Source organism: Lates calcarifer, linkage group LG19 (assembly GCF_001640805.2).
Source record: "Lates calcarifer isolate ASB-BC8 linkage group LG19, TLL_Latcal_v3, whole genome shotgun sequence".
NCBI lineage: Eukaryota > Metazoa > Chordata > Actinopteri > Centropomidae > Lates > Lates calcarifer.
Window position 1 is genome coordinate 17717487 of NC_066851.1, and position 26886 is coordinate 17744372.

The window sequence follows — 26886 nt, forward strand, 5'->3', positions numbered from 1 at the left end:
GGGTGTAGGTGCAACATATTTTGGTTGATCTGAGGATGTAGATGTGAAAAAAAAGAATTGAGGGACACTTAAAAAATGCAAAAAATAGTTAATATATGTTATTTAAACACAAAAACAACATGATTCATTCAGTGTTTTGTTTTTTTTTGTTTTTTTTTTGTGATTTGATAAAAACTGCAGATAGACAGGCCTAATCGCTCAGCTCAGCTCAAAATCACTGCTTGGGGCTGTTCAGCCGTTCAGCCTCAGAGCCTGAGGATATTTATGTAACAGAGTGAAATCACATCTTATGGAGTCTTGACATTGAACCTCTCCGCCACTAGATGGAGAAGTGGGGCAGCAGAACTGAAAAAAACTGTCCCCTCTCTCCTCTGGTGGGAGAGCTGGATTTGATCCCAATTTTAGGCTGCACGTACGCCGCTCTTCTGCAGCCCCGAAGCAGACTGCCTGGTTCCTTGGACGTCATATGATAAGGCTGGAGGAGAGCCAGCAGGGCCCCCATTTGGAGAGGAGGACCCATATCTCAGTCAACGCGCGCAACCAGGGCCCCATTATCTCCACAAGGCAGGGAGGCGTATCCTTTTCCCCTCTGCACTCCCCTTCACATACCACTCTGACTCTCTCTCTCTCTCTCTCTCTCTCTCTCTCCTCTCTCTCTCTCTCTCTCTCTCACCCGTACACTAACCAGACTACAACCTGCTTCAGACGACGCCCCACAGCCCATGAGATTTGCACCGAGAGCAGAGCCACCTCCGATGTGCGTCTTTTTCGCTCGAGAGGAAACCGACGGGATCTTATTATTGTCGGGCTGTGCGCGCGAGCTGCCCGCGGCATCACCTCGGCGATAACAGAAGGGGTGCCAGTCAGGAGACGAAGAAGAAGAAGAAGCAGAAGAGGAGGAGGAAGAGGAGGAGGAGAGGAAGGGGGTGACAGAGTATTCCGAATTGACGCTCAGAAATAAACAAGAAGACACCCCGTTTGGGAGACGTCTGTGGCGGGAAGCGAACGGGATCTGCAACTGAGTAAGTCGTGATTTATGGTGTGCAGTGGTTGTGCCCGTGTTTTCCTGTGGCTTGACCTGCTTTTGGTGATTTGTCCAGAGGCTGCCTGTGCAGCGGCGCAATATTTAAGCTTCCAAGCCCGGCAGCATCCTTTGACTCGGACCGAGGAGAGGGATGACAGAGCGGGACAGAGGGATGGAGACCAGGGAAAAATAAAAAAAAGCAAAATATTGACGGTATCTTTCTGCTACTAGTGAAATTCCTTACTGTAAACACTGTGTGACGATCGCTGCATCAATACGAGGCTACAACTCGTAATCACAAGAGGCGCAGCATCCTTAAAGGGACGTAAATGCACATCCAAAAATAACAAGCTCACAGCAAAGTAAGGCGCTAAATTGGAGGCGAATTGTAGAGAAAAAACTGGCTGCATTATTATGTCATGACAACATCCTCTATCGCATGCCTGGAGGGCCGCTTTACTGTACTGTACTTTCAAGCCATGATGCAGCCAGGAAGACAGGTGTAACGGGACGACATGTTTACGCGAATGCCTTTGATGATCCATCATGTAATATCGATCTCTTTGCTTGGAGAGTGTTTTCATGATGTCTGTGTTTTTTCGCCTCGATTGTGAATTTCCAGTGGCGCCAGCCGTGCATGGCCGTCACTGCATGGGTGAGGGATGCTGACTGGCTACAGGCTGTAGAGGAGAGAGGAGAGGAGAGTAACAGGGTATTCTATGGTGTGTTGTGATGTGAGCAATCTGCTCCAACATGGCGCGCATGAGCTGATAAACCTTGGCCATTACATACTCCTGTCTGGAATTTACACTGTGCAGTGGACCAGGCAGTTTGGTTTAGGATAGCAGGGAATTCAAACTGTGCATCTTTAACAGCAGAGCTTTAGCCCCGATTAATTTCAGCTCAGGTTGCCACTGGTGATAAAGTCTTGCTCCTCCATCCTCCTAGAATATCACGTAGGCTTGTGTTTATGTCGTGGAGCTGTTTCTATTTCTGTCTCTGAATAGAACAATGTCAACTGGACCAACTCCATTAATTTTACTCTGCTTTTGTAATTATGTTTGATCACAGCAGGTATAGGCGCAACCAGACAAAGAGGGTGTTTTTGTTTGGTCTTGTGTCCATTGTTTCTCTCCACGGTTTCTGTCCTGTGAACCAATGTCACTGTTGTGGACAGCATTTTTTGTTGACAAGACCAGCAAGTGCATGGTGATAGCACAGGGTCTATAAACATGACACACCCATTACATTTCTGAGGGAATTTGTGCGAGTCCTCGAGAATGCAGACAGGACATCAACTCTTTGTTGTGTCTGATTCCTCGAAATGCTGGGAAAACGAGTGTAGTGACAGTGATCGAATCTTCCATGACAGTTACTTGTAAGGTGACTTTAACCATGACATCTCATGCTTTTGTCATGTCATCCCACTTGTTGAGCCAGAGTGACTAGATTTCAAGTCCTAAGGGCGTGTTTTCAAGGTTAAGACAAGTGCAAGGAATGATGTGTTTTGGTGTTAATGATTAGATGAAGTAGTTCAGCATTTGTAACATTTTTGGGCTGTCTGTTGGTATACTCTGTACTGTGTCACAGCTAAAGTTAAGACATGTAGAGAAGATAGGACAGTCAGGAGTAATTAATGAAACATTATATGACACCCACTTTTTCAGGGAACATAGCTTAGAAGCCTTAAAAGTTACACTCTTGGATCACAACCTCTGTACTGTGAGATAACTAGGTTTGGTTTAGTTTCTTAGTACATGCATTAAGGAATTGCCATAATCAAAGCATGTGCAGATCATCACAATATAGGGTGCAATTATACTATGTGCCCTTAAGTAGACAGTATCAAAGATTTGTCAGAATTAAGACAACCATTGAAGAGTTGCACTTGTATGTTTGGTGAGAAAATAAAGCACCGACATACAAAAGGTGGAAGAATGAACTCATCAGCAGCGCGTCTCTGCCACTGTTTGTTGTCTGTCCTGTCACTTTATTGTACGCGCGAGACATGTTAAGTCCACCCTAGGCTTCAGCCTGGCCATGTGTTGAGCTGAGGGTCTATATCCGGTCGGCGGCTCTGTGTTGTGTCAGCAACTCGCAGTGGAGCTGACAGCACTTGTCTTGTCCACCCAATCATCATTCGGCATCATGACTCTGGACAGCCGCATTTCTGTGTGTGTATGTCTGTATGAGTGTGTGAGAGTGTGTGTGTGTGTTTGTGTCCGTTTATGACTGTGTATGCTTCTATGTGTGTTTGCATATGTGCATGTGTGCATTTTACTCTGTCTCTGCATGTTTTCCAGAAACAAAAAGATGGTGTGTGTGTGTGTGTGTGTGTGTGTGTGTGTGTGTGTGTGTGTGTGTGTGTGTGTGTGTGTGTTTGTGTGTGTGTTTGTGTGCGTTGATGACTGTCTCTTGGCTTGACAGGCTGGGCACTGGGATGGATCTGTTTTCACCAATTTAGATAGGGGAAATGGGCTGGTAACTGGAAGGCCATTCATTCCTAATCTTGGGACTGTCAGTGAAAAATGAGGTGAAATGTGAACAAGTAAAGCTCTTCACTACCAGCTACATTCAAAGTGCCCCTCAATAAGCTGTGAAGCCCTAATTGCTCCAGTAGAACTCCTCATTGCATAGAGCTGGGAGAACTCAAACTGAGCAGCTTCTTGAGGATAAAGTATAAAAAAGGTTGCCAAAAAGAGCACGCTCACTAACACCCCTGATAAACACACTTAAAATAGGGGAAGGGCGTCCAAGTGACATTATAGTGTCATTGCTGATATGCAAAAAAACTGATTTGGCACAAATCCATCTCTACAACCCAATTCTCACTTACACTATCAGTCAAGTAACACCAGTGTGTAGCCTGCGCATTATAAAAGTAGCTATAATCAATATTTTATAAAAGCAGTATCACCCAGCTCTGTAGCTCCCCTCAGTTCTGCAGCTTTTTAGCATCTGTTTGCTCATTGTTTTGGTTTTCTTGCCCACAACTTCACAGTTTTTGGTTCACCGCTTTCACCGCTTTCCCATTTACATAATTTCAAAGACACAGCAGGCAGTTGTTTTCAGCAAAAAAAAAAAAAAAAAGCTCTGATAATCCAGCTGTATGCTACTTGCCCAGCACCAAACAGCAACGGACAAAGTTAGAGAATAGCTGGTGAACATGATGGAGCATTTAGCTGCTTAAAGCTGGATATTTCCCCATTAGGAGTTAGCAGAGACACCAGAATTTGTGCAAAGGTTGCTCTGTAGCTGCTGGATGTGTAAATAGACTGTTCGCTAATATGTTTGTCACATCTACTCAAAATATGCCATCTCAGTGTTGTGTGTGTGGATTGTTTCTGCTGCGCCCTGAGTGGCCAAAAAATCAGTTAAGCAGGTTTAAAGAAAGTGCTAGTGGGTTAAAGGTGTCATCTACATTAAAAGTGACAGCAGTAGGTATACTATCTTACTTTTTACATAGCATTTCTGTGGCATAACTGGTTGGTCCAACATCATTACCAGAGGACAGCAGGCCTCTCATGGGTTCATATCCTGCCCTGGGCGAGGAGCTCCAGCGTGATGGATATTACTAATTACCCTCACCGACCTTGCTGCCATTAAGAAACCATTTATGCTGTGGTTATAAAATCAGATCAGTAAGCTACTCGTAGAAAATGAATGACATGCATCTCAGAAGCCCTTACAGTTACTGTTTTGTTCTGAAAGATGGCATTGTAGGCTGAAAGAAGAAGTAAAAGTGAAAGCTTGCTCAGCAAGCATACAGAGTGATAAGGAGTAACATCTGGGCTGTGAGATATTATTAGATAATGCAATGTACTCTACCTTGCCCTTTTTGTCTGTGTTTTTTTTTCTCTCTTTCTATTAATCTCTGCCTCCTCTTTTCCTCCTGGATAGTCACTTTTTCCTTCTTTCCTTCTTTTTTTCTGACTATCTCTCATTACAATCCCATCCCTCCTCCTTACTGCTTTGTCATGACAAATAAGGCAAAAGAGGATTTGTTTTTTTCACTGTCTTCCCAGCAGATAGTCTGTCTTCAGATAAATTGTCATTTTTAGCCTTTAAGTCGTTTTAATCTCAGAGGGAAATGTGCTCAGCAGCATGTGTTTGTTCATTTGCGTGTGTGTGTGTCATATGCACCCCTCCCAAAACACGCGCACACCCACACACTCATATGACGATCATCAGTGTTGTTGCAAAGATGATATCAAAAGCACTATTGATAAGCAGTAGAGAGGGCTCATCCATCTTTCTGCACTGTAGATAACCTGAACTGAACAGCACACACACATATATATACTTAGACACATGAACATCTGGTTTAAGGGCAAGCTGGGGAAGGAATATTAGGTCTTGTCCCCTTGTAAATGAAACATAGTATTTTATAATCCCAGAAGCGTCTGGACAAACATACATAGTACAAACAATTCTTGAGCCTCTTGTGAGCTTTAAGTGGGGATTGGGATCTTGCCATAAGGGGAGGCACCTTTAGCCTAATGGTTCCTGTGTTAACGTTTAGAGGCTGCTCCAATAATGCACGTCTATAGGCATCCTATATCCGGATATATAGAGCTTGCTGATTGAGAGAGCCCACCAGGACACAGGAGACAGTATAGTATGGAAATGGTCTGTCTATAAACATAAAAGCAGTGCTGTCAGCAGGTCATGTTGATGCTGATGCTCTAATATTGCTTTCACAAAAAGATGCAGACGCAGGTAAAAGTCAATCATTAGTATCACTACCCTATTCTTTAATAATTCTAGTTAGATTCTTTTAACTTCTCAAAATACTTTATAGCTTAATGGTGAGAGATGCAAACAGGTGATTATGTGTTGTTTTTTTTGTGCAGCATTTTTGTATTCTACTAAGAATCAGGTGACATATTTCTTATGTGCTATATTAGATTTTTTTTTATTGCACTGCCTTTTCATAACGTTAAAATTTGAGAACACTTCCTTCTATAAAGGACTCACTGTAAGAAAAAACTGTTTCTGGAGCACCCGGATTTTAGCTCTTTTAGGGCTGCAACTAATAATTATTTTCATTATCATTTAATCTGCAGATTATTTTCTTGATTAATTCTTTTGTTTTGAATATCAGTAAACAGTGAAAAAGGCTAAATTTGTCTGCATCTTTAGCCCTTCAAACAGCTAAAGATGATTCAACCAAAACCTTAAGATTTAAGTTTCCTATTAAATCTAGAGAGAAAAGCATCAAATCTTCATATGAGAGGCAGGGACCTGAAAATATTGCATGTTGCCTTAAAATAATTCAAACAGTGAATCATCAAACAGTTCATTTGTTATAGATTCTGTTAATGGCTATTCTTGCAGTTCACTTCATAGTATTCCACTGTACACAACTCACTCCATTGCAGTGTTAATTGTGATCATGGATCTTTGTGTAATCTTTTCTCAGGGCCTATAGTTTGCTCTCTACTTACTTTTGAGTAGCTATAGTTTTGTTATAGTTCAGCTATCAATCTTTACCATGCTCATTATGTCTTTATCTCCTCTTCTCCTCTGATGGCCAGAAGTGTCCAACCTCTGTATCTTGCCAGTTCTCCATGTTGTTTCATAGTAACTTTGCTCCTTCCCTTGTAAAAACATGTTGCTTTTAATTTAGAACAGATTGTTCACCAGGTGTGGAGCTAAAAGGCCTTAATGTTGCTCTTAGCCATAGTGGTTCTCACTTCACCCTGTTGCCCAGATTTGGATTTACTGAGTGAAGCAAAGTACAAGCTATTAAACATCCTGACAAAGAGCTATCAGTGACATCAAAGACGCTTTGCACATGATTTTTCTACTGTCTACAAGCTGAACCTGTGTTGCGACCTCCATGCCGTGGCGGTAACTAAAATACGGGGATCGATAAGTGTCACAAGAGCTGTAAACTCAGCATGCATTCCCTGGATATATAAAAATTAACAGGCATAGACCACGACTCAACAGATTTGCAGTGTAAAGGTTTACTGTTGCAGAAGTAATGAAGGTCGAGTGTGGTCAAGTGAAGAAATGCGGGCATAAGGCGAATCGATGAAGAGGAATTCAGGGAGAAGAGACACAGAGTGAAGATGTCTCAGCTCAGAGTCTTTGAGGAGACTTACAAGAGGCAGAACAATCATTTTTGCAACTTTCTGAACCTGACAATTTTGATCCTGCCCTTTAGTGGGGGTTTGGAAGAACCATAAACACTTCTGCTGACAGACATATCAATCATTGTACTACTATATACTACTACTACTACTACTATTACTACTTCTACTATATCTACTCAAAATATTGCTGTTTTACAGTCAGAGGTACAAAGGTAGCCACATCTCCAGCTGTGCCACTATGATGTAAAAACTAAAAACGTGAGTAGCCATTCCACTACCACTGGAAGGCCTTATGTAGGGCTTGGACCACTGCCCATTTTCATACCTGTGTACCTCTGGCCAATTCCTGCAAAATCAGCCATGGTTGTTTTTGGAAAGTTACAAAGATTTGTAAGTAGAGCAGGCTCTTTCACTGCTTTCAAACTACTTCAACACTACTTCAAGGGGCTTTGCAGTGATGGAGATTACTTACAGGCTGTGAAAACAGTTGTATAATGCGTTCTGTGGCTCTGGAGGAGCTTTGTCAAGTCCGAAAATAATCCTGGTGATGTCACCAGGGTTATCTTGGCTTGGGTGTGAAGACTACAGACCTTTTTGGTTAGGGTGTTAGGGTTACTCTCAAAAGCCAAGTAGAACTGGGGTTGAAAGATGTGGGCATTTACCCAGCAAGGAGGATCTCATGCTAAGACACTATTTAGTAGCATTATGAATAATCTATGATCTAGCATTTTTGGAGCTTGATTAATCCTAGGAACTACATTAATGTAATAGTAAATGTCGGGATATTTTGGGCCTCTGCTTTCTTATTCTGTTGTTAAATTGTTTAGCTCTGTTAACTTGCATTAAGGTGTAAATGAAAACCTTAATGAAAAGACACACATATTCCAAATACCAGTGGTGTGGTCTGTTGACCGTGAAACAAGTACAATGTCAGATTTGACTCTCACTCCTCTCTGACCTCGTCACCGTACTGCACGTGTTTCAGTCTGTGTGTGGCTTTATGTTTGTCCTCTTGACATGGATGTTACACAGTATTTCACCCTCCTCTGTACTGACAGAGCTGTTATTTACGGGCGACCTCAGGGGGGAAAGGAGTTTTACCCTTTGGCCCCTGGAATACTAACATGTGACCTCAGCGGACTTCCTCCAGTTTTTATTGGCACCATACTGTTTATGTTTGGCACAATTTGTGTTGTGCTTCAGATAGAAGGATGCAGAGCTGCATGTGTGGTGGTGGAGGAGTCATGGTGTGCGTGCTGGCCTGGGACGAGTGTATATGTGTGTGAGATGTGTGTGAGTGTATGGCCAGGGCAGAAAGGCAGGGAGGAGTATTGTTGTCCCTGTGCTCGTTTGGCCTGAAGGAAGGAAGCCGTGGAAGTGGGGAGTAGAGAAAAGGAGAAAGAAGTGCCACTCCAATGCAGTGAGTGTGAAGGGGATTTGGGATTAGTTTCCTTTTCCAGAGTCTCTCAGTTTTGTAATGCAGGGCCTGGGTCATTAAGCTCAAGAGTCATTTTCATAGTCATCATTCTTTCTGAAGAGGAAACATTTTTGTGCCAGACAGTGTTATTTTGTGTGTGTATTGTTGTGTGTCTTTGCACACTATTTAATTCAAGAGTAGCCAGAAATGACTATCTTCTTCATATCTGGGATTTTTCCAGATTTTATAAGTAATAGTGCAGTGCAGTGATTAGTAATTAGATTTGTCCTTACCCTCTATTATTTTATTCTTCCGCCTCTTCATTTCATCTCATTTTTACACAGGAGTTTTTGTGAGTATGCTTGTGTGTGTGCCGCGGAGTTTCATAATGGCTGCACAATATCAGTTAAAAGGTTCTTGCTGTTCTAAATGAACACCTGACTGAACACGTTCCCTTTTCAGAAGGCATTTATTAGGTTATTAGGATGTGCATGATGCCGGTATTGTATAACTGGAACCATTAGACGCTATTCTCAAGTTTATTTGTCGTAACTTTTCTGTGAAATGCAGCTTCCACATGCCATTAGGGAGTGTGGATAATATAAAAAGTGAACATTATTCTTCTCAATGTCTTTCAATTTGTTTGTTTGGCTGCTTGTCTCCTCCACTTCTTTGGCTTGATAACAAACGTCTCTCTCTAACAGATTGCCTCTCTGGTTTCTGATTGGCCAGCAGGAATGTTTCTAATTGACTGATAAGATTCTTGTTCAAGACTGGTAATATTTTATATTGTGTTATAGACAACAAATCCCATAAAAGGAACAAAACCAACAATGTGTTAGTGCATCTCTCACTACTTTTACGACCTCCTCAGTGTGTCTGTGTCTGTAAGCACCAAGCCCACTCCTTCCTAATGAATCTGAATCTTTAAAAACAGGTTACCAATACATACCTTCAACTGGGCATTGTAGTTTTTGGCAAATGTTACTCAATGTATTTGATGGGGACTATTTTCAGCAGTGGATTTGGTGTGCTAGAGAGGGTAGGCTTATGGAACTGACTCCAAAAAAAACAAAAAACTGCAGTGCCCATGCTCATTGTAATGAAAGAACATGTCATCCAGCGTGTCTGTGGCTCACTGATGTGTTTTAAATAGGTTTTTGGACAAAAATAGAGGTCTATGGCGCAAAGAGAGGCTTCAGCTACACAGATAATACTTAGCAATTTGTTGCTAATTTTGGTCTTTTCATGGAATTTGTCACAGTTAAAAAAAACAGAATATCACAAGACTAAACTCTCTTTAGCTTTATAGCTGTCTTTGTGAAAATTCATGTTTTTCTTCCTTTTTCATGCTTTTGTTAATTAGACAGCCTGGTTGCAGCGTTATAGATGTAGGATAATTTCAGGTACTGTGCATGAAAGTGTTTACGAACTAATGAGGCACAGATGCCATAAGATAAGCTTTTAAAAATCTGTTCAGTGGAGTATGTGTGAGCGTAGGAGGCAGGATCAGAATCAGAATAATACGGTGTCCATTTCCAGGTTGTTGTGGTGTCTGTTTAAGATAATCCTACATTAGTTGCGATGAGACCTGTTGTAATCTGCCATTACTGCCGACAGATAGACACAGTGACGGACGGCCCATTGCTGTCCTGGAGTCACACAGTGTGACTAGTCTCATGTACAGATCAGTACGGCGTGTACTTGCTGACCTTTTTACTCCCAGACTGTCTAGCGTAAATAATGAATACAATGTTTCTTAACCGACTTTTCAGATCATATTAGTGCAGCTGGCTGTGCCAAACTTGGTTCCTTTACAAATGCAGCTTTAAAAGGTTTCTAAAGAGATGCTTTTGTCACAGCAAGGACAATAATTTTGAACAATAAGAGGTATAAGTGTGATACTATGATTAACCAAAACCAGCAATGTGTAAGGGAGGGTTAATCTAATTTTGGGTTTGGTGCATCCTGCCAATTGAGTGGAAGGAAACCCATTTCTTCACGCCTTGGAGAGGAGACTTTTAAATCCAAGTTCGGCTTCAGGCCAACATGATATCCCTAAACAAAGATGCTCAGCAGGATTATTGTTTATTTAGCTCTATAGGCATTAAGGTAATCACTTTTAGGGCATCTGAGTACAGATAGAGAATGTGTAAAGTGACTGCTGGTGCCAGGGGACCATGAGAGCAAAATGCTATTAGAAGAGGATGCTGGTGCTCTATGCAGGCAGTTAATGTGTTCCTGGAAATGCTACAGGAGCAGTGCACTCAACAGGGAATTGGGCTGGTCATTAGTCAGTTTCCTTGACTTCTTCTGTCATGCACCTGCTTCGGCATATTGTTAAAAACATCCCTAGTTTTTGTCTGTTAGCATGCCGACTAACACCAGTGGCTCTCTTAGTCCTGTCTAACTGATTCTGTTGATCTGTTATATTTATCTGTCTCATGTCTCTGCTGGCCTGTCTGCCTCCCTGGATGTCTTCCTCTCTCAGGCATAAATGTAATTACTCTTCTAACTATGCTGCAAAGATGCCTGTCTATGTGTCTGCTTTCCTTTCTCCCTGTTTGTCCATAATTTATGAGAGAGTCAGCAGGACAAAGGCCCACGATGTTCCAACAGGGTGGACATATTTTTTTCCAATACATTTTAAAGATTCATCACAGCAGCAGCCTAGAGGTTAGAGAGGCAGAGCTAGCATTAAAATTCAGATTTGAATAGTGGGACAAGCTTGGAAAATCTGAGCACTTTACTCCAAGCTGATCCAATGGACTTCTACTGTTAACTTTGGCATGGACTGGCATGGATGGTTGTGGTCAGAGCTCACAGAGACACATGGCAGATTTTCCACTGTTTGTTGAGGGTTGATTGTTTTCAGTAGGCATGGGTATCAAACCTCCATTCCTGAATTAAAATGATGTTTTTGATTTTACAAACTCTCACAGTCCGCTAACTAGCCTTTTGCAGAATTTTCAGCTGAATCTGTGTATAGAGGTTGCTCAGTTGTCGTTTGTGACATATGGTAATTCAATTAGGTGATAGCAGTTAAAATGGCTAAAATCTCTGGGAAAAGCTACAGAGTAAACCTTCAGTTAACTGCCATTTCCAAAATCAAGGATGGACTTTCAGGCTCGTACTTAATGATTTTAGACTAAGTGGTGCTTTGAACAAAGCCTGGCCTCAATTAATAAATCAAAACTTGGCTTGCTTGGTTCAGAAATTTCAAGGTCTAATCCAGCGTTCACGTTTTTGGAACATTGTATGCATTCCTATTGCAATTTTGCGAACACACTAAAGAACTTTGAGTTACATACCTACGTCCTCTCATCAACGTTCGTGTGCTGCATCCCCCTGTACCTGACATTGATGGTTGATGATTGATGTTGTTTATTGATGGACGTGCCTTCTGACGTCAGCACAATAATACAGACACTTAAAAGTGTCATTTTTGTGCTTTTTTCAAGTTGAGTTTTGATTTCGACGTTGAGCCAAATTACTATTTAATATTTTGCATCTTTCTCTCACCATATACGGTCTATGTGCTACCGCAGGTCATTTTTTACTTCTCTTCTGGCCATTTTTCTTCTTCTGTTTATTGGGTGACGAGCCTGCTTCCTGTAAAAGGTCTGAAAGTCCAAAACTTCAAAAAAGGTGTTTTCACGTTGCAAACAATGTTTGACTAGTTTTTGGCCCTATGTTCTGGACCATGGTCCAAGGCACCTTTCATACCTGCTGTTTTGGTTCAAACTCAAAAGTCCCAAGATTTGGACCAAACAAGGTAGGTATGAAAGCACCCTAAGTTGTGACAGATAATTACATATGTGCCACAACTTATATAATTTTATGCCATGTTTTTGCATATAATTCAATTTTCCAGTTTAAAAAATTACAGGCAGGTCTTATGACACATCTATTTTGTGTACTCATAAATTCAAGTTACTATGATTGGAAGTTTTGTGTGAAAGCTGTTTCCAATAAATATTTGAATAGAGTGTGCGTGTTCAGTGTATGCTGGTTTATTCAGGGAATTCAGTATCAGTGTTTCACGATAAACCATTTTTCACAAATGATGTATCCAACAGAGGTAATTGACATTCATAGAGTTGTTGTGTAACTAATTCCATCCATGCCTCCAGTCTCCTGTCAACTGTGGGTGAGTTCTGGCCTCATCTCTGCTCGTGCTCAGGGTGACCTTTTTTCAGGTCAGGATGGACAGTCATTTAATAACAGCAGAGTTCAGCCAGTGCTTCCAGGCCTGTTGAACTGATCCAGATGAGTTCCCAGATGAACAGTCAGCTAACTGCTCTGCTTCCACTATAACCTGAGGGCTGGGAAGGGAAGGAGATTTAGAGAGAAAATAGGCTATTAAACACTGTCAACCCACAACAAAAATATAAACAGTACCTGAGTAAAGGTCCTCACAACATAATGTACTTCTGAAATGGGAGCCTTATTTTGTTATTGATTATTTGTCAAGGTGTATTTTATTTTTGGCTGTACCTGTTTCTTTTATTGAGCCTGATTTTACTCAGTGCATCTCCAGATGTCTTTTCGTCCTTCCTGTTTGTGCTGGATAAGTGGGAGAGGCGAAAATTAGAAAGGAATGTGTCTAGACAGTATGTGTGAGTGTGTGTGTGTTCTATGTGTGTACTTGGTGGCTTGATCAGATGATTGTGGTTTCACTTTTTCTCTAAAGGGTCTCCATGTGATGCTGATGTGGCTTGGGAGGGCAGCAGAGAGCAGTGTGGTGTATACATGCAGTGCTGGAAATGTTCACATGTACTCTGCGTGTTACAAATTGCCCCAATATACAGCTTCAATGATTGGACAGTGGACTAACAAGCATGAAATAAAATGTATGCTTCTTTATGTTTTGAGAGGGGCCAGTGTTGTTGCACTACATGCCTTTGTGTGGGAAATAAAAAGCATAGCAACCAAACCAACCCTACAGCAAGAATGAGATAGAGGGGATGTGGTCTGTTTGATATGCTGAGTTTTGTCTCACAATCCAAGCTTTGTGAGTATTTGGTTAAGAAATGATGCAACCAAACTCAAATGGTGACAGTGGGGGTCCTGGCCAAGCATCAGGCATGACATAATAACAAGTTTGACGCATTTTACTGGCGCTGTAGAAGGGTGGAGAGTAATGTAGAGATGTTTCGTCATCGTACTTTTGTAAGAGTTTGGTTTGGAACAGTGCAGAGAAATGAAGATTCCAGATGTGTTATGATACAGTTCAGGCTGCATTTTGGCGACAAGCAACCTGAGACTAGTCACAGTCAGAGAGGTCCTCTTCTTCTCTGTGACTTGAGTATTTGACAATTTGACACTAAATCTGTGCAGATGTAATGCAAGTATTGAATGTCTTAATTTTAGGGCAACGTTGCTTAAGTTGCAAGGTTTCCAGAGGTTCTTGCTATTAGAGCAAAATGATTATATCTATGTGAAGGTGTAATGTTAGGTGACTTTTAGGTAATTTCATATGTTTTCATGATTTTACTTTTTCCACTCAATTAAAGCTATCAAGTGACAATCTCACCCTTTCTTGGATACTACATAATGTGATTTCACAGGTAATGACTTTTTCAAATTCATTTATTCAGATATATTACACCCTGGGGCATCCATTTGTCTTAAAAGTAAATTTGTGATATTGTTATCAGGATGGCAACTATATTCATTATCAATTATTTTATTTTTCCTCAAATAATTGAAAAAAACTGTGGAAAATGTCCATCACTGCTACTCAGAGTCCATGATAATGCCTTCCAAGGTTTGGTTATATCCAAAACCCAGAGTTTAACTTTTGTGCTTGAAAACAGATTTCAGCAATTGATCAGTTATCAAGATAGTTGGTGCTTAATTTGCTGTTCAATCAAAGAATATCGTCTGATTTATTTTTAAAATGAAAGATAGACTCTGCACAGTTGTCCAAGCACAACCCAGTTATCAGAGACAAAATAGCTTTTTTAATCATCAGACCACAAACACTTTTTTTTGTCAGCTGACAAATCTCATGTTTAGTGGGAAATGGTTACATATAGTATTATGCTTTGTATTCCATTCAAAGAACACACTGTTGTGTTGAAAGAGTATGAGACTATGTATTGAGTCCTTATACATTCCTACACAACCTAAGTGAAAACTGGCTGACATTCCTCGTTTGTAAGAATGGCAGCTCAGATGATATGTCGAGCTAACCTATCTTCACTTCTTACACCTGATGTTTGGCTTGGTCCTGGGGTCATGAACAATTTCCTGCTTGAGCCAGATAATATCAGTCATTACCTGCAGAAAAGAATATGAAACTTAATGTAAGATATTTGGATTTTTTAGGAGGATGATATAGTGATAGCTTTGTCCTGTCTCAAACAGTCACAGTCCTTCCCCTCTGGCTTCAGCTCTGCTTCTGTCCATCCTGGAGCTCTGGTCTGGAACCTATTAGGGCAGGAATCTCCAGCAGCGCCCTGCTAGCACATTAGCATGCCTTCAGTGACGCTCCCTGACAGGAAAGAGACACTGATTTAGTGCAAAGAGACAGATATTTAACCTCAGTCACTGGGAAGCCATGGAAAGGTAAATGGCTGGTGAACGAATGCTATGGATTAAGGAAAGTTGTTTGTCACTATGTGTAATGTCTGTTGCTGGTGGTCATGTGTGGTTGTAACCCTCTCTCTCTGTTTCTCTCTCTCTCTCTCTCAATCTGTTTCTCTTCATCAGGATGGCTGAGGTGTCACAAGAGGAGAGACTTCAGGCCATCGCTGTAAGTTATTTCCACATACACAGTCTGCCTCTTCCTTTCTCTTTCAGACACACGCTTACACACACACATACAGAGTGCACATCAGGGCACACTCTTGGCTGTAGGAACAACAAATCATTGCTGCTTGTCAGGATCTGACAAGCAAGCAAGTCTTAATGACTCAACCTTTTAAATCTCATCTCCTTCACCCATTAGCAGACATCAAAAGCTAATGCAGTAGCTACAGCTCAGTACCTTTTTTTGTCTGTCCTTGTGTCTGTCCTTCCCTTTGCTCTGTGTCTGTTGGTCTTTCATCCTTTTGGTCCATTTTATCTTCTTTTTCTGCCCTTTCTGACATTATATCTAGGTTTCAGTCCAGTTTAATTACATATGTTGTATATCAAATTAGAAACTGTTTTTTGTATCATTCTGTTCACATTCACATGTTGAATCTCAACTGGACTGGCCTGTATAGAAGGTACTTCATGTAGCGTAGAGTATTACGTTAACTCAAATAATTACATTTCTCATCAACATTTCAAACACTTGATATATGAATTGGATAACATATGCCTATAATATACATACTGTATCTATACATTGACTGCAATCTCTTTCTTTCTTTTTGCCTCTGTCTTGCATTTGCAGTTACATAGACTTACAAATTATGCACAGTCATTAAAGATTACCATTAAATTGTCAGCACTACCATTTAAGACTGTGGCTTGATAATGTCCAAAATGTTTTTATGTTCATGGCCAATGATATGCCTGCGTTTTAGTTTTAATTCACAAATAACATTGATACCCAGTCTTATTAATGGGACAGCAATGGCAAAAACATTGGGATAATTATGTTCTTGGCAGTGTCCACTCCGATTATGAAATGAACGCAGAGTAATTGTAATGTGTCTGTGTGATAACAGGAGAAAAGAAAGAGGCAGACAGAGATCGAAAACAAGAGGAGGCAGCTGGATGATGACCGACGGCAACTCCAGCATCTCAAGGTACGCACATACTTCCGTGTGCATACACATGTACACACTGTTGCATTTTTGAAAAGAGGACATAAAAATAGTTTTGTCCTGAAAACATGTGGGGTGCTTGACCAAAAAGTTTCCCTGTCTTAAGCAAAAGTGTACACAACATACACTCGGAGTCCAGATTTTTGCATAGTCTTATTTCCTGCCCTCTAATACACCAACATCTTCTTTTGTTTAATACTTTTATGTGCTTAGTTGTGGTCTGTGCACATGTTTCCAGTTTACCTGTTATTTCCACCTTAGGTAGGCAGATGCTGACAACAGTATGAATCAGTTCCAGGAAAGAAATCCATCAGTTTCCTGATTCAGTCCATGAATGAAAATCAGCTTAGCAAGTGTTTTTTTGCACATCATGCCACTTTACAATTTAATTCATAACACCTCAAGCACTTTATAGCAATGCATATGGTAATTAGAGCGCCTGCACTATATTCATCATGGCTATACACACTGAATCATCCATCCATCCATTATCTGTCGCTTATTCAGAGTCAGCCCGCAGTGGTAGCAGATTTAGCAATGTAGTTAAGACATCCCTCTTCCCAGCAACGCTTTTCAGTTTCTCCTGGGAGACCCCGAGGTGTTCTGGCTTCACCACAGGGTCTCCTACCTGTTTGACGTGCCCAGAAAACCTCCAATGGAAGGTGCTGGCTCCTTTCAAGGTGGAGGAGCTCTACTCCTACCCCTTACCCTCCAGATGTCTGCATTCCATACTCTATCTATAGTGGTGAGCCCAAACACTTCACAGAAGAAGCCTATTTTGCCTGCCTGTGTTCATGATCTCATTCTGTTGTATACTACTGTATATGTATATACTGTAGTATACTACCCAGTGTTCATGACTATAGGGTGATGGTTGGAAGAGAGATTGACTGGTAAATCGAAAGCTTTCCTTCCAGCTCAGCTCTCTCTTAACCACAGTGGTCCAGTGCAACGCCTGCTGTAGTGCTGATGCTACACCACACACTGAATCAGTAAGGAATAATAAAGACAGCTGGAAAGTAGATATTCTTAGCACCTTTCAAGGATACTGAAAAAGGGAGATTAACATATGTGTTGTATTGGCTGGATTCCTCATGGTGGTACTTGCTGTAAACACAATATGAATTGAAGGATGCAATGGGTTGCTATTTCAGCCTGATGGATGGATGGGAGAAGAGTCTAGTTTAGAATAAATCGCTCCTTTTTAGAACAACTTAGTACACATTCACCTCCTCATCTGCTGCTTGAAAAATCTTTCTATCCCATTGTTTTAGGGATGAACACACTGTACTTTTTCCCTGTTTCTGTTCAAAAAGCAGCACCAGGGTCAGTTCAAATCATCTTAGATGTAATTTCACTGGAGATGTAGCTTGTGTTGTCTTTGTTTTGTTTTGTTTTTTTCTCATCATCACTCTCACCTTGACCCCCAAATGCCACCATCTGGTGTCAACAGACAGACCACAAGTGCAGCAAGTGGACTGGCATATTTGCACCCAGCACAGTAATTAACCTCCTTGCCAAAATCAGCTTTGTTTTAAATATACTGGAGCCTTTACACTGATAAGATATTAATAAAATTCCTGCAAAGCGTAACCTGAACCACTACAAACCTCTCCCTAGCCCTTCCCCGAACTTGAAACAAACTGATGGTCAGTCCTGTGTTTTCGGGAATCATGCCCTACGAGTGAGCGACACCCATGCTCAGCAATTCTTTTCAAAAATATCAGACCAACATGGTGAGATACTCCCTTACTGCTGCTGTCACGGAATGTTCAGAATGGATGGCAGATAACACTGGCAGCCCCTCCGCATGCTGTTTATACACACTCCCTAAAACACACACGCATTCAAATCTGCATGCATGCGGACACACACTCATTATATCAGAGCCAAAGCTCTTGTCAGCCTATGTGTCAGCACTATCAAAGCTATTTCAGCCACAGACAATTCAGCAGGTCACAGATAAGAGCAAAGGTTGCGGTGCGTATGCGCCTGTGCAGACGTGTGTGTTTGTGGTAAAAGTGCTTGTGACTTATGGGAGCTGCCCTTGTGTGCTCCCACTTTTTCTATTTTCAGAGTAAACCTTTGTAAATGTGTATCTGTATGTGTGTGTGATCGTTTTTGTGTGTGTCGCTTCATAAAAGAACACAGAAGCCTCAGACAATGCGGTGGGCTTTGGCAGAGGAAACAGATTTTTGTCCCACTCCCACCAACAGGAAAGAGCTCTTACACCCACCGCACCCCGCTTTCGTCTCACACACAGACACACACGCATAGACGTGGACACACAGAGGGGAAGTGTAATCACGCTGTACAGGAGCATTAGAAGGCTCTTTGTGCAAACCACAGCAAGTATGCCTTTTCCAGAGGCGGCGTTCATGTGGAAAACCCAATAAATGTCTCCGTTTACACACCACATTTTTTATAACGGTGTACCTGCCCCACCATTAAATTACACTAATAGAAGATCACACAGAAACATACACAGACTCACACTCACATTGCAGTCAAGATGGTGAGATGAGGTAATACAATGTTGTTAACACAGAGAGCATTAATAGGAGTTCTGTTTTTAATTAGCAAGCCATGTCAGATATGATTATGCAAGCAACAGTCGGCAGACCCTTTAATTAAAACCTCTCAATGTAAACATGTTTTCTAAATATGTGAAACAAACAGTTTGCAGAGGAACATATGAAGAGTAATGTTCCAAAATGAAATGACAGCACTTACTATCAACATGCTTTTAAAAAGTTATTAAAGGAATAGTTTTCCATTTTGATAAATATCCTGCCATTTGCTTTTAATGCCATGAGTTAGGTGAGAAGATTGATGCCACTCTTATGGCTGTATGATAAATATGAAGGTAGTTCCAATAGATTGTTAGCTTAGCTTAGCATTAAGACTGGAAATGGGGAAACAGCTAGCTGACTGGCTCTGTCCAAAGGCAACAAAATCAAACTACCTACACCTCTAAAGCTCATGTTATGTGTCGTTTCTTTATTTGTATAAAAGCAACATGTTGCTTTTACCTGTTTTCTCTTTTTTCCAGTCTTCCATCTCCTGGCTGTAGCTTCATTTTTACCATACAGACATGGAGGCAGTTTCTAACTCATGGGTAGATGTCAAACCATTCCTTTAAAAGGAAAAAACTTTTAAAGACAATTTTATATCCTGTGGTTGACAAAATGATGAATAAGACTTACATGGACTGGATTAACTTTATTTCAAAGAAACTGAAGTTTGGAGTGTCACTTTATCCAGGAAGAAATGCTAAATTAATTTTGAAATGAAGCTCTTCTCCACTACAGCTGTTCAGTACATTTCTGTGTGTGTGTGTGTGTGTGTGTGTGTGTGTGTGTGTGTGTGTGTGTCACAGTTCCGCCCTTTGTCTGCTACGTTAGCAGCTTTTACTCCAAAGAACAATGGAGAGAGAGACGTTTGCTTCAGCGCTCCAGTTTTACGACTGTCCGCACAGACTGATGTGTGTATGTGTGCGTATGCGCGTGTGTGTTTGCGTATGCATGAGTGAGTACATTAGTGATGTCAGGCATTGGAGTAGTAAGGTGTGGCAAGACTGAAAGAGAGTGAGAAAGCGAGAGAGAGAGGGAAGTAGGTTTAGATTCAGTGCCCAAGAGACCATGCAGGGCTGGAGTATGAAGAGTGTTCAATTACACTGTGTGAGTGTGTGCTGTAAAGGTCTGTGCAGCTGGCTGTCTGGAGCTGAGTTACTTAATGGCGAAAGTAAGAGTTAAAACAGAACAACAGGCACTTTAACAGATACAAACAGATAAACAGAGATAGAAATTAAGAGAGACACACCATGACATTTACAACCTAACCGGAGTTCATGAACTTTGTGATGGATAGAGACGCACGCAATAAAGAGGAAGGGGTGGGGGTCGAGGCGGAGAAGAAAAAAAATGGAGGGGGGGTTTTGTGCAGAAATTCTTGTTGCATCACTGGAGAGGAATTCACATCAAGCGCAGGTCCAGATTTTCAGTCCAACTCGTGAAAACAAGAGCTTTTTCTTGCACTTTTCCATATGGCCAGGCAGGGTTGTCTTTCGCTGCATGGTCTAACAGCTGCGAGTGGGACACACTGTTATATTTACCTCACGGCATGCCAAGTATTTGCTTTGATATTAGCTTATCTACAGGAGGGAATGTGGATGTGGAGTCAAGATTAGAACACTGGGCTGTTTGGAAATTGATAGAGGAAATAAACATCGATTGAAAAAGAGATAAAGAAGAAGAAGGTAATAGAATAATAAAGTGAAAAATCTATACATTTTACATCCATGTTGTTTTCTGTTGTTGTTTTGTGTGTTTTTAATTACTGTGTCCTAGAATTACCTTTATCTACAGTAATTATAATGAGGCAGTTTACAATCATAAATCTAGTGACAGTTTATGCTCTGAACTTGTCAGCAAAGATATTTTTGTAATCACTGTCAAGCTCCAGGAAATGTTTGATGTGGTTTAAGATTAGAACTATTTTGTTTTTATCTTTCAGTGATTTATCTAGATTTCTAATCCCACGCTCAATTGAGTATAATAGGAGAATTATATCTTAGTTTCACTTTTTCTGTTCAGTGCCAGAAGCTTTGATGCTCTGGCTGGGTGCCATAGTCCACTTGGCAATTGGCAGCAGTTGAAGTGTGTGACAGAACCAAAGAGTGGCAGCAGTCAGTAGAGAAGTGCTGGACGCACTGCCCTGATAGATTTTCGCTGTAGATTAGCTAAAGGGCTTGTCATTCTCTTTCAGAAAAAGTGCCACTAATCTCTTCTGAAAGAAACTGCAGTGATATCCAAGTGAAAAAGGGTGATAACATGCAACATTCTGGGAGATTGAAGTTCTGCTAATGAATTAATCAGCTGTTCATGATGAAAGACGCATGATCAAGGGTGCGCTACAAGATCCTCTCATTATAGCGCACATACACACTCATAAACCAAACACACAGAGGTTTCAAGAGCAGTTACCGCAAAATTTTGTTCCTCTTTTTACCATTATTAACAAAGTTCTGGAGATGTGAAACAAGTCATCAGCAACAACATGCCTTTATTTGCTGTGTCCGCTTGCAGTCGAAGTCACTGAGGGAGCGCTGGTTGTTAGATGGAGCTCCGGCGGAGGAGGAGACTCAGAAGCGTCTGCAGGAGGATGAGGTGAAGACCAAACTTCTGGAGCAGGTCATCCTCAGGTCAGCATCTTAAAACCTCTTCATGTCCAATCTGTGAAACAGAAAAGAACACAAGCTTTTTTGCAAGTGATCAAGTCAAATATGTGTGGTTGTTATGGTAAAAATGTAGGCGTGTGTAGATTTGTTCTCTGGTGGTGCATTTTTTCAATACTAATGAAAATGTATTAACAACTGGAAGAATAAATTGTAGCCTCTCATTCCTCAAGCCACAGCAATGGAGCAGAACTGTGTCGCACTAGACAGCATTGGAGGTGGCTGTCTGTAGCTATGTTTTGAACTGGAACCACAGTCAGCAAACAGGGCTGATGATGCTTTTGATGTCATGTGAGGGCTTGGCGTTGCACACGTTACACAAATGATGTAATCTAATTTGAGTGTCCAGACTGAGACAACCAGGTACTAAAGCCACCAGCAACTGTCATTTTAAAAAAAGTCTTTATGTTCATATGTCTGGATGTCAAATCCAAACACCTGTAGATAGCATGTGTACAACTGGTCAGTATTATTTGTACATTTTGATATTGTCTTTTACTAGAAATGTGATAAATGGTGTGGTAAATGGTTTAAGGGCATTGTGAATGACATGGTTGGCCACATAAAATATTGAAGGAACACGTCTTGGTCATCATTTGTTTCAGTTGAATTCTCAAAGTATATACATAAAAGTATAATTGCTGTGGTGTAAAAAAAAAACAACATATAATTAATTAATAAATAATTTTTGTGTATGTGTTTTCTGGGTCAGGCTGGAACAAGAGATTGAAGAATTGGAGACAGGCGTACCAGCCAATAAGGGTGTGGCCAAAGAAAATGGAGGTAAGTTTGTTACCCATGGCAACATATAATCACGCAAGAAACCATGGCAACGCAGCCAGCGCACCTGTGTCTAATAGAGAAAGTGAGCTAATAATGGCCTCTTCACTTTCTGTATTCCTCTCTGCCGGAGGTCATTAAAACAATATTTCCTTAATTTCTTTGTCTCTCCCACTTACCCTGACCACCCTCTTTCCTTCTGCACTACTCTAAACTCTCAATGATACTCTGGTGCTCCCTATAGGTGAAAATGGAGTAGTGCAGACCTCTGGTCAGACCCCCAAGAGAGAGGTGACGGGGATTGAGGCCAAACTGCTGGGTCCCAGCCCTGACCAAGCTAGTGCGGACAACCCCGTCACCCTGGTATTCATGGGCTACAAGACCGTCGAAGAAGAGCAGGAGACCCGCACAGCCCTGGGGATGGAGGGGGTGGACGGCAACGTTAAGGCTGAGTTTGTTGTGATCGAAGACGGGGAGGGGAAAGCGGGAGGAGAGGCAGCCACGGAAGAGCAGGCTCCACCCAACGGGAGCATGGCAGAGAAAGAGAAGGCCAACGGGGGTGGGGAGGAGGGAGAGAAGGAGAAGGAGAAGAAACAGACCTGCAAGTGCTGCACAGTCATGTGAGCTGTATATGTATGTGTGTGCATGTATGTGAGTGTGTGTGTGTGTGTGTGTGGATGACTACACACCTGCACCTGTGCAGGCATGTGTGCCATCGCATGTGTCCGTATTTGCAGATGTGTGTAACTTTGCGTCTTTGTGGGAGAGTGTGTGGTGTGTGTGCGTGTGCGTGCGTGTGCGTGTGCGTGTGCGTGTGTGTGTGTGTGTGTGTGTGTGTGTGTGTCAGGACTGGGAAAAAAAAATCGAAGTACACGGCCAATATACCAACAATGAGAGCAAATCCAAGCTCCAGCTACAACAACAAGAACCACAAAGACTCATAAGTACACTTTACTCTGTATACTTTCTCTGATATGTATTTGACTTTTGATTTCTATTGATATTTTTCTATTTTTCTGTCTTGACATTTATATTGTATTCAGTATGTATATCTTTATTATGGGACTGTGTACTGTAAGTTCATTGTTATTATTGTTGGAAAAAAAATGTATTAGCTCTCTGGATTGTACTGCTACCCACTGGGGGAAATCTGGAAACTTTAAACCATTTAAGTCAAAACAACAATCTATGAAGGACACAGATACTTAAATATATATATTTCTCTGTGTAGGCCTACCAACTATTTATCAGTCAATTTCATATTGCAATATTGTCTAAGATATTATTTTAAATAGTATTTTAATATATTGATATGAAATTATGTTTTATACAATGTATTTATTGTTTTTGGTTCTCTATATCATCTCCAACCATTAACTGCATGTAAGCTTGTAAGCACTACCAGATTCGCGTTACAATCATTACAAGTGTCTGTGCTTTCTTAGATTCATATGTTCTCATATCTTTAGTCACACAAGTCTTTCTATCAATACCAGTAATATAATTGGCAGTGTTAGAGATACTCTTTAAGTTTTAAAAGAAATCTACAGCACAGAGAGGTAAATTAGAACACTGACCACGTTGCAAACCGCATTCACTTCTCATAGATAATGTATGTGACACGTACATGAAGATCACAGCTTTTGTATTTTTTAAATAAGATGCTACTTTATGATCAATAGAGTCACCACAACCATTGCACAATGATTAGAAATACTTAAATAATTTTTCCTCTCTCAGCAGTAGAATCAATGTAAATCTTATGAGGTAGCACTGCATGAAGCCTTGCAACATTTTTGACTGTCCTGTCACTTGTTCGGTCTTGATTATATGCTATCACGTTCACATGAATGTAAATCCAGGGGTTAAATTGGGATTCGTTCCACCGTTTAAGAAGCTCACCGTTAAAAAAAAAAAAAAAGAAAAGAAGGTTTTTCTCTCTTTATGAACCAAATAAAATCTGATGATTCTGTAATTTCACTGTGTGTTGGTCGGCTGCTGGTTTCTGTCCTTCTCACTCCCAGTTTAACCCCTGATGCTTTGTCTGTAGGCCCGGGCCCAATAGTACTTGAATGGATTTACAGAAAAATGCTAAATGTTTGGGACATTTGAATAGATGTTTCTTACTAAAAATTCTAATCTCTGGTGACCTTAAATCTTTTCATCCAAAAAACAGAAGAATTAAATTGTGCCCAGGTACCAAAGCTTATTTGTAATTCCTGTTAGAAATAGGCCACATTCTGCAAGAAAAAATAGACTGACCATTTTAAACTGTGCAGGTTGCTAGCAAGACAAATTGTGCATATACACTGTAGAAATTCAAAGCCCTGAAAGCCTATTGAAATACATTTTGGCCCTAGTCTCCTCATTTGTTTGGCAGACAGCAAAGGCCATGGATGGTCTGGGTCAGTGATGCTGTGCCACCAATGCCTCAGCTCCCCTCAGGCTCATCCATGCCTCTGATTCATCTACACGCCATCACCATTATCTCATTCTCACATTGTCTCATCCTCATCGTCAGACACACACACACACACACACAGCCAGCCCCACCCTCTACGCTCGGAGACACGCAGTTCAAAAACCTCTGAAGTTGGTGCTAATACCGAGTCGCATCTAACACTCTCCATCCACCAACTATCGTTCAGCTCGTTCCCTCCGTCTTGCGCAAAATCGTTGGCGAGGGGGATTGTGGGGAATCTACTGCCTCCTGCATACACTTGTTGAGTAAGAGAGTCTTTTGCAACCTTCAGTGCCAGATGCATTTTCTCAAGTCCTGCCTACATTTACCACCAGAGAAATGATCTTTTCTTTCTTTGATCCTTCTTACATTCCAAAGGGAGGTCAACAGGCGTGGACAGATGAAATATAGTCTATGCTTTCCATATGTACAGTTCCACTGTAATTGTACAACTTGCAACTTTGTTTCTTATATTGACTCTCATGTTTTTTTCTTCCCTATGGCCTCTTTGCAAGGCAGTATATTGTATTTGATGTGTGTATTTGTTTTTCTTTATGAAAATATGTGTATTGTTGGTGCCTTTGTCAGGTTCAGTTGGTTGGACTTGTCTGTCTGCCGCCATTTTTAGACTGGGTTTTTCTTGCTCTGCTCCTGGTCATGATGACCCACTGGAAACACTGCCTACAACTCTGGAGGGTCACTACACAAGTACAATAGAATATTACACAAATTTTTCACTCCGTAACTATAAATAAGTGCAGCTTAGATGATAGGTAATATGCAGACTACTGTTGGTGTCTTGAAAAAACTTTGTATCCTGTTCCCTATTTTAACTTTTTAAAATTGTTTGATTGATTTTTCTGTAACTGACAGAAGTTTTTTATTCCACACATACAAGAAACTCTTACTAAAAGCCAACTTACATGCAACATTTTTTCAGCATTTTAAGGGATACAAACTTTATGCAGGAGACTAACTGACAGTCTATGTATATACAGTATGTACACATTTAATCTGTGTGCATATCTGCAGAAGTATGCATACATATATATGTATACATAGAAAAAAGTGAATTTGCTCAGCTAAAGCTTTGCTTAATAGTGGGTCTCTGGGACAGCAGCAGAAAAAGCAACCATGTGTTAGACCAATGCCTGTTCATCTATTCTGTGGTCGTCTAAATGTTTAATCTTGAATAAAACTACTGTTTGTTTACAGCCAGTCAGATAATTGTGTATGTAATTAACCGAATGTACGCATGCTGTAGATAGAACAGTACACATAAGCCGTGGTTAATGATGTGTGTGGTTTTGGCATCTTAGCTGATGGAGTCACAGATGGGTAGAGGACACCCTTCTGGGAGACATACACACAATTATTGCAGATAAACCACCCATTTTTATAGAACTAATACAACAGGCCAGAAAAAAGAAGGAGAGGTTGATATACATTTGAACACCCCTCATTTATAGAGAGAAGTAAGGTAAGAGGTGCAGAAGACATGAAACAGAAGTCCAGTGAGTAGTTGAAGTAGCAATATACTGAGCATAATGGGATTACTGCATCCAAACTGGAGACACCCGCTGGAGTATTCTGCTAAATGCAATACCCAGAATATGCCACTAGAGAGCACACGTCTACTATTTTGTAAATTAATCCTGTTACTCTATTGTCAAATATACTGTAAGGTGTGTGTGTGTGTGTGTGTGTGAGAGAGAGAGAGAGAGAGAGAGAGAGAGAGAGAGAGAGGGTGAATTTGGGAGACAAAGAAAGAGAAGCATTGAAAGAGGGCATTAATCAGAGGGAGGTCAGGTATGCACTATTCAACACAGCAGCTATAATTAAATTGCTTTATGCTGCAGCAGCACTGCCACTGATAAATAGCAATTTGAAAATTCTCTTGAGCCCACTGTGAATATGGCATATTTTGTTTGTAAGCGCATTTGCTGTGATGAGACAAATTTTACCATTTAATAGAAGTAGAGGAGCTGTTCCACATCACAAGACAGAGAATATATTGTGTGCTGTTTTTAGGTCACACCCCTGACAGTGCTTTTCCACACTCTCACACAGGCACGAATGAAAAACATTAATGTCCTGGATTGGA

General features: G+C 41.0%; 2 protein-coding genes across 3 annotated transcripts in view; one reads left to right on the top strand and one right to left on the bottom strand.

Moving 5' to 3' along the window:
• LOC108874955 (stAR-related lipid transfer protein 9) overlaps positions 1 to 26886 on the bottom strand; it is a 344739-nt gene that overhangs the window by 150730 nt on the left and 167123 nt on the right. The gene's annotated exons all lie outside the window — the stretch shown is intronic.
• On the top strand, positions 458 to 26000 carry palm1b (paralemmin 1b). Of its 2 annotated transcripts, XM_051078314.1 has the most exons (7): positions 458 to 1022; positions 14915 to 15115; positions 15260 to 15302; positions 16207 to 16287; positions 21393 to 21508; positions 22254 to 22324; positions 22566 to 26000. In XM_051078314.1, exons 2-7 carry the CDS (start codon positions 15108 to 15110, stop codon positions 22943 to 22945), a joined length of 699 nt encoding a protein of 232 aa, XP_050934271.1. In that variant the 5' UTR covers positions 458 to 1022; positions 14915 to 15107; the 3' UTR covers positions 22946 to 26000. The 2 variants fall into 2 exon arrangements, with proteins under 2 accessions (XP_050934271.1, XP_018519181.1); XM_018663665.2 differs by lacking the exon at positions 14915 to 15115 and having other exon boundaries at positions 465 to 1022.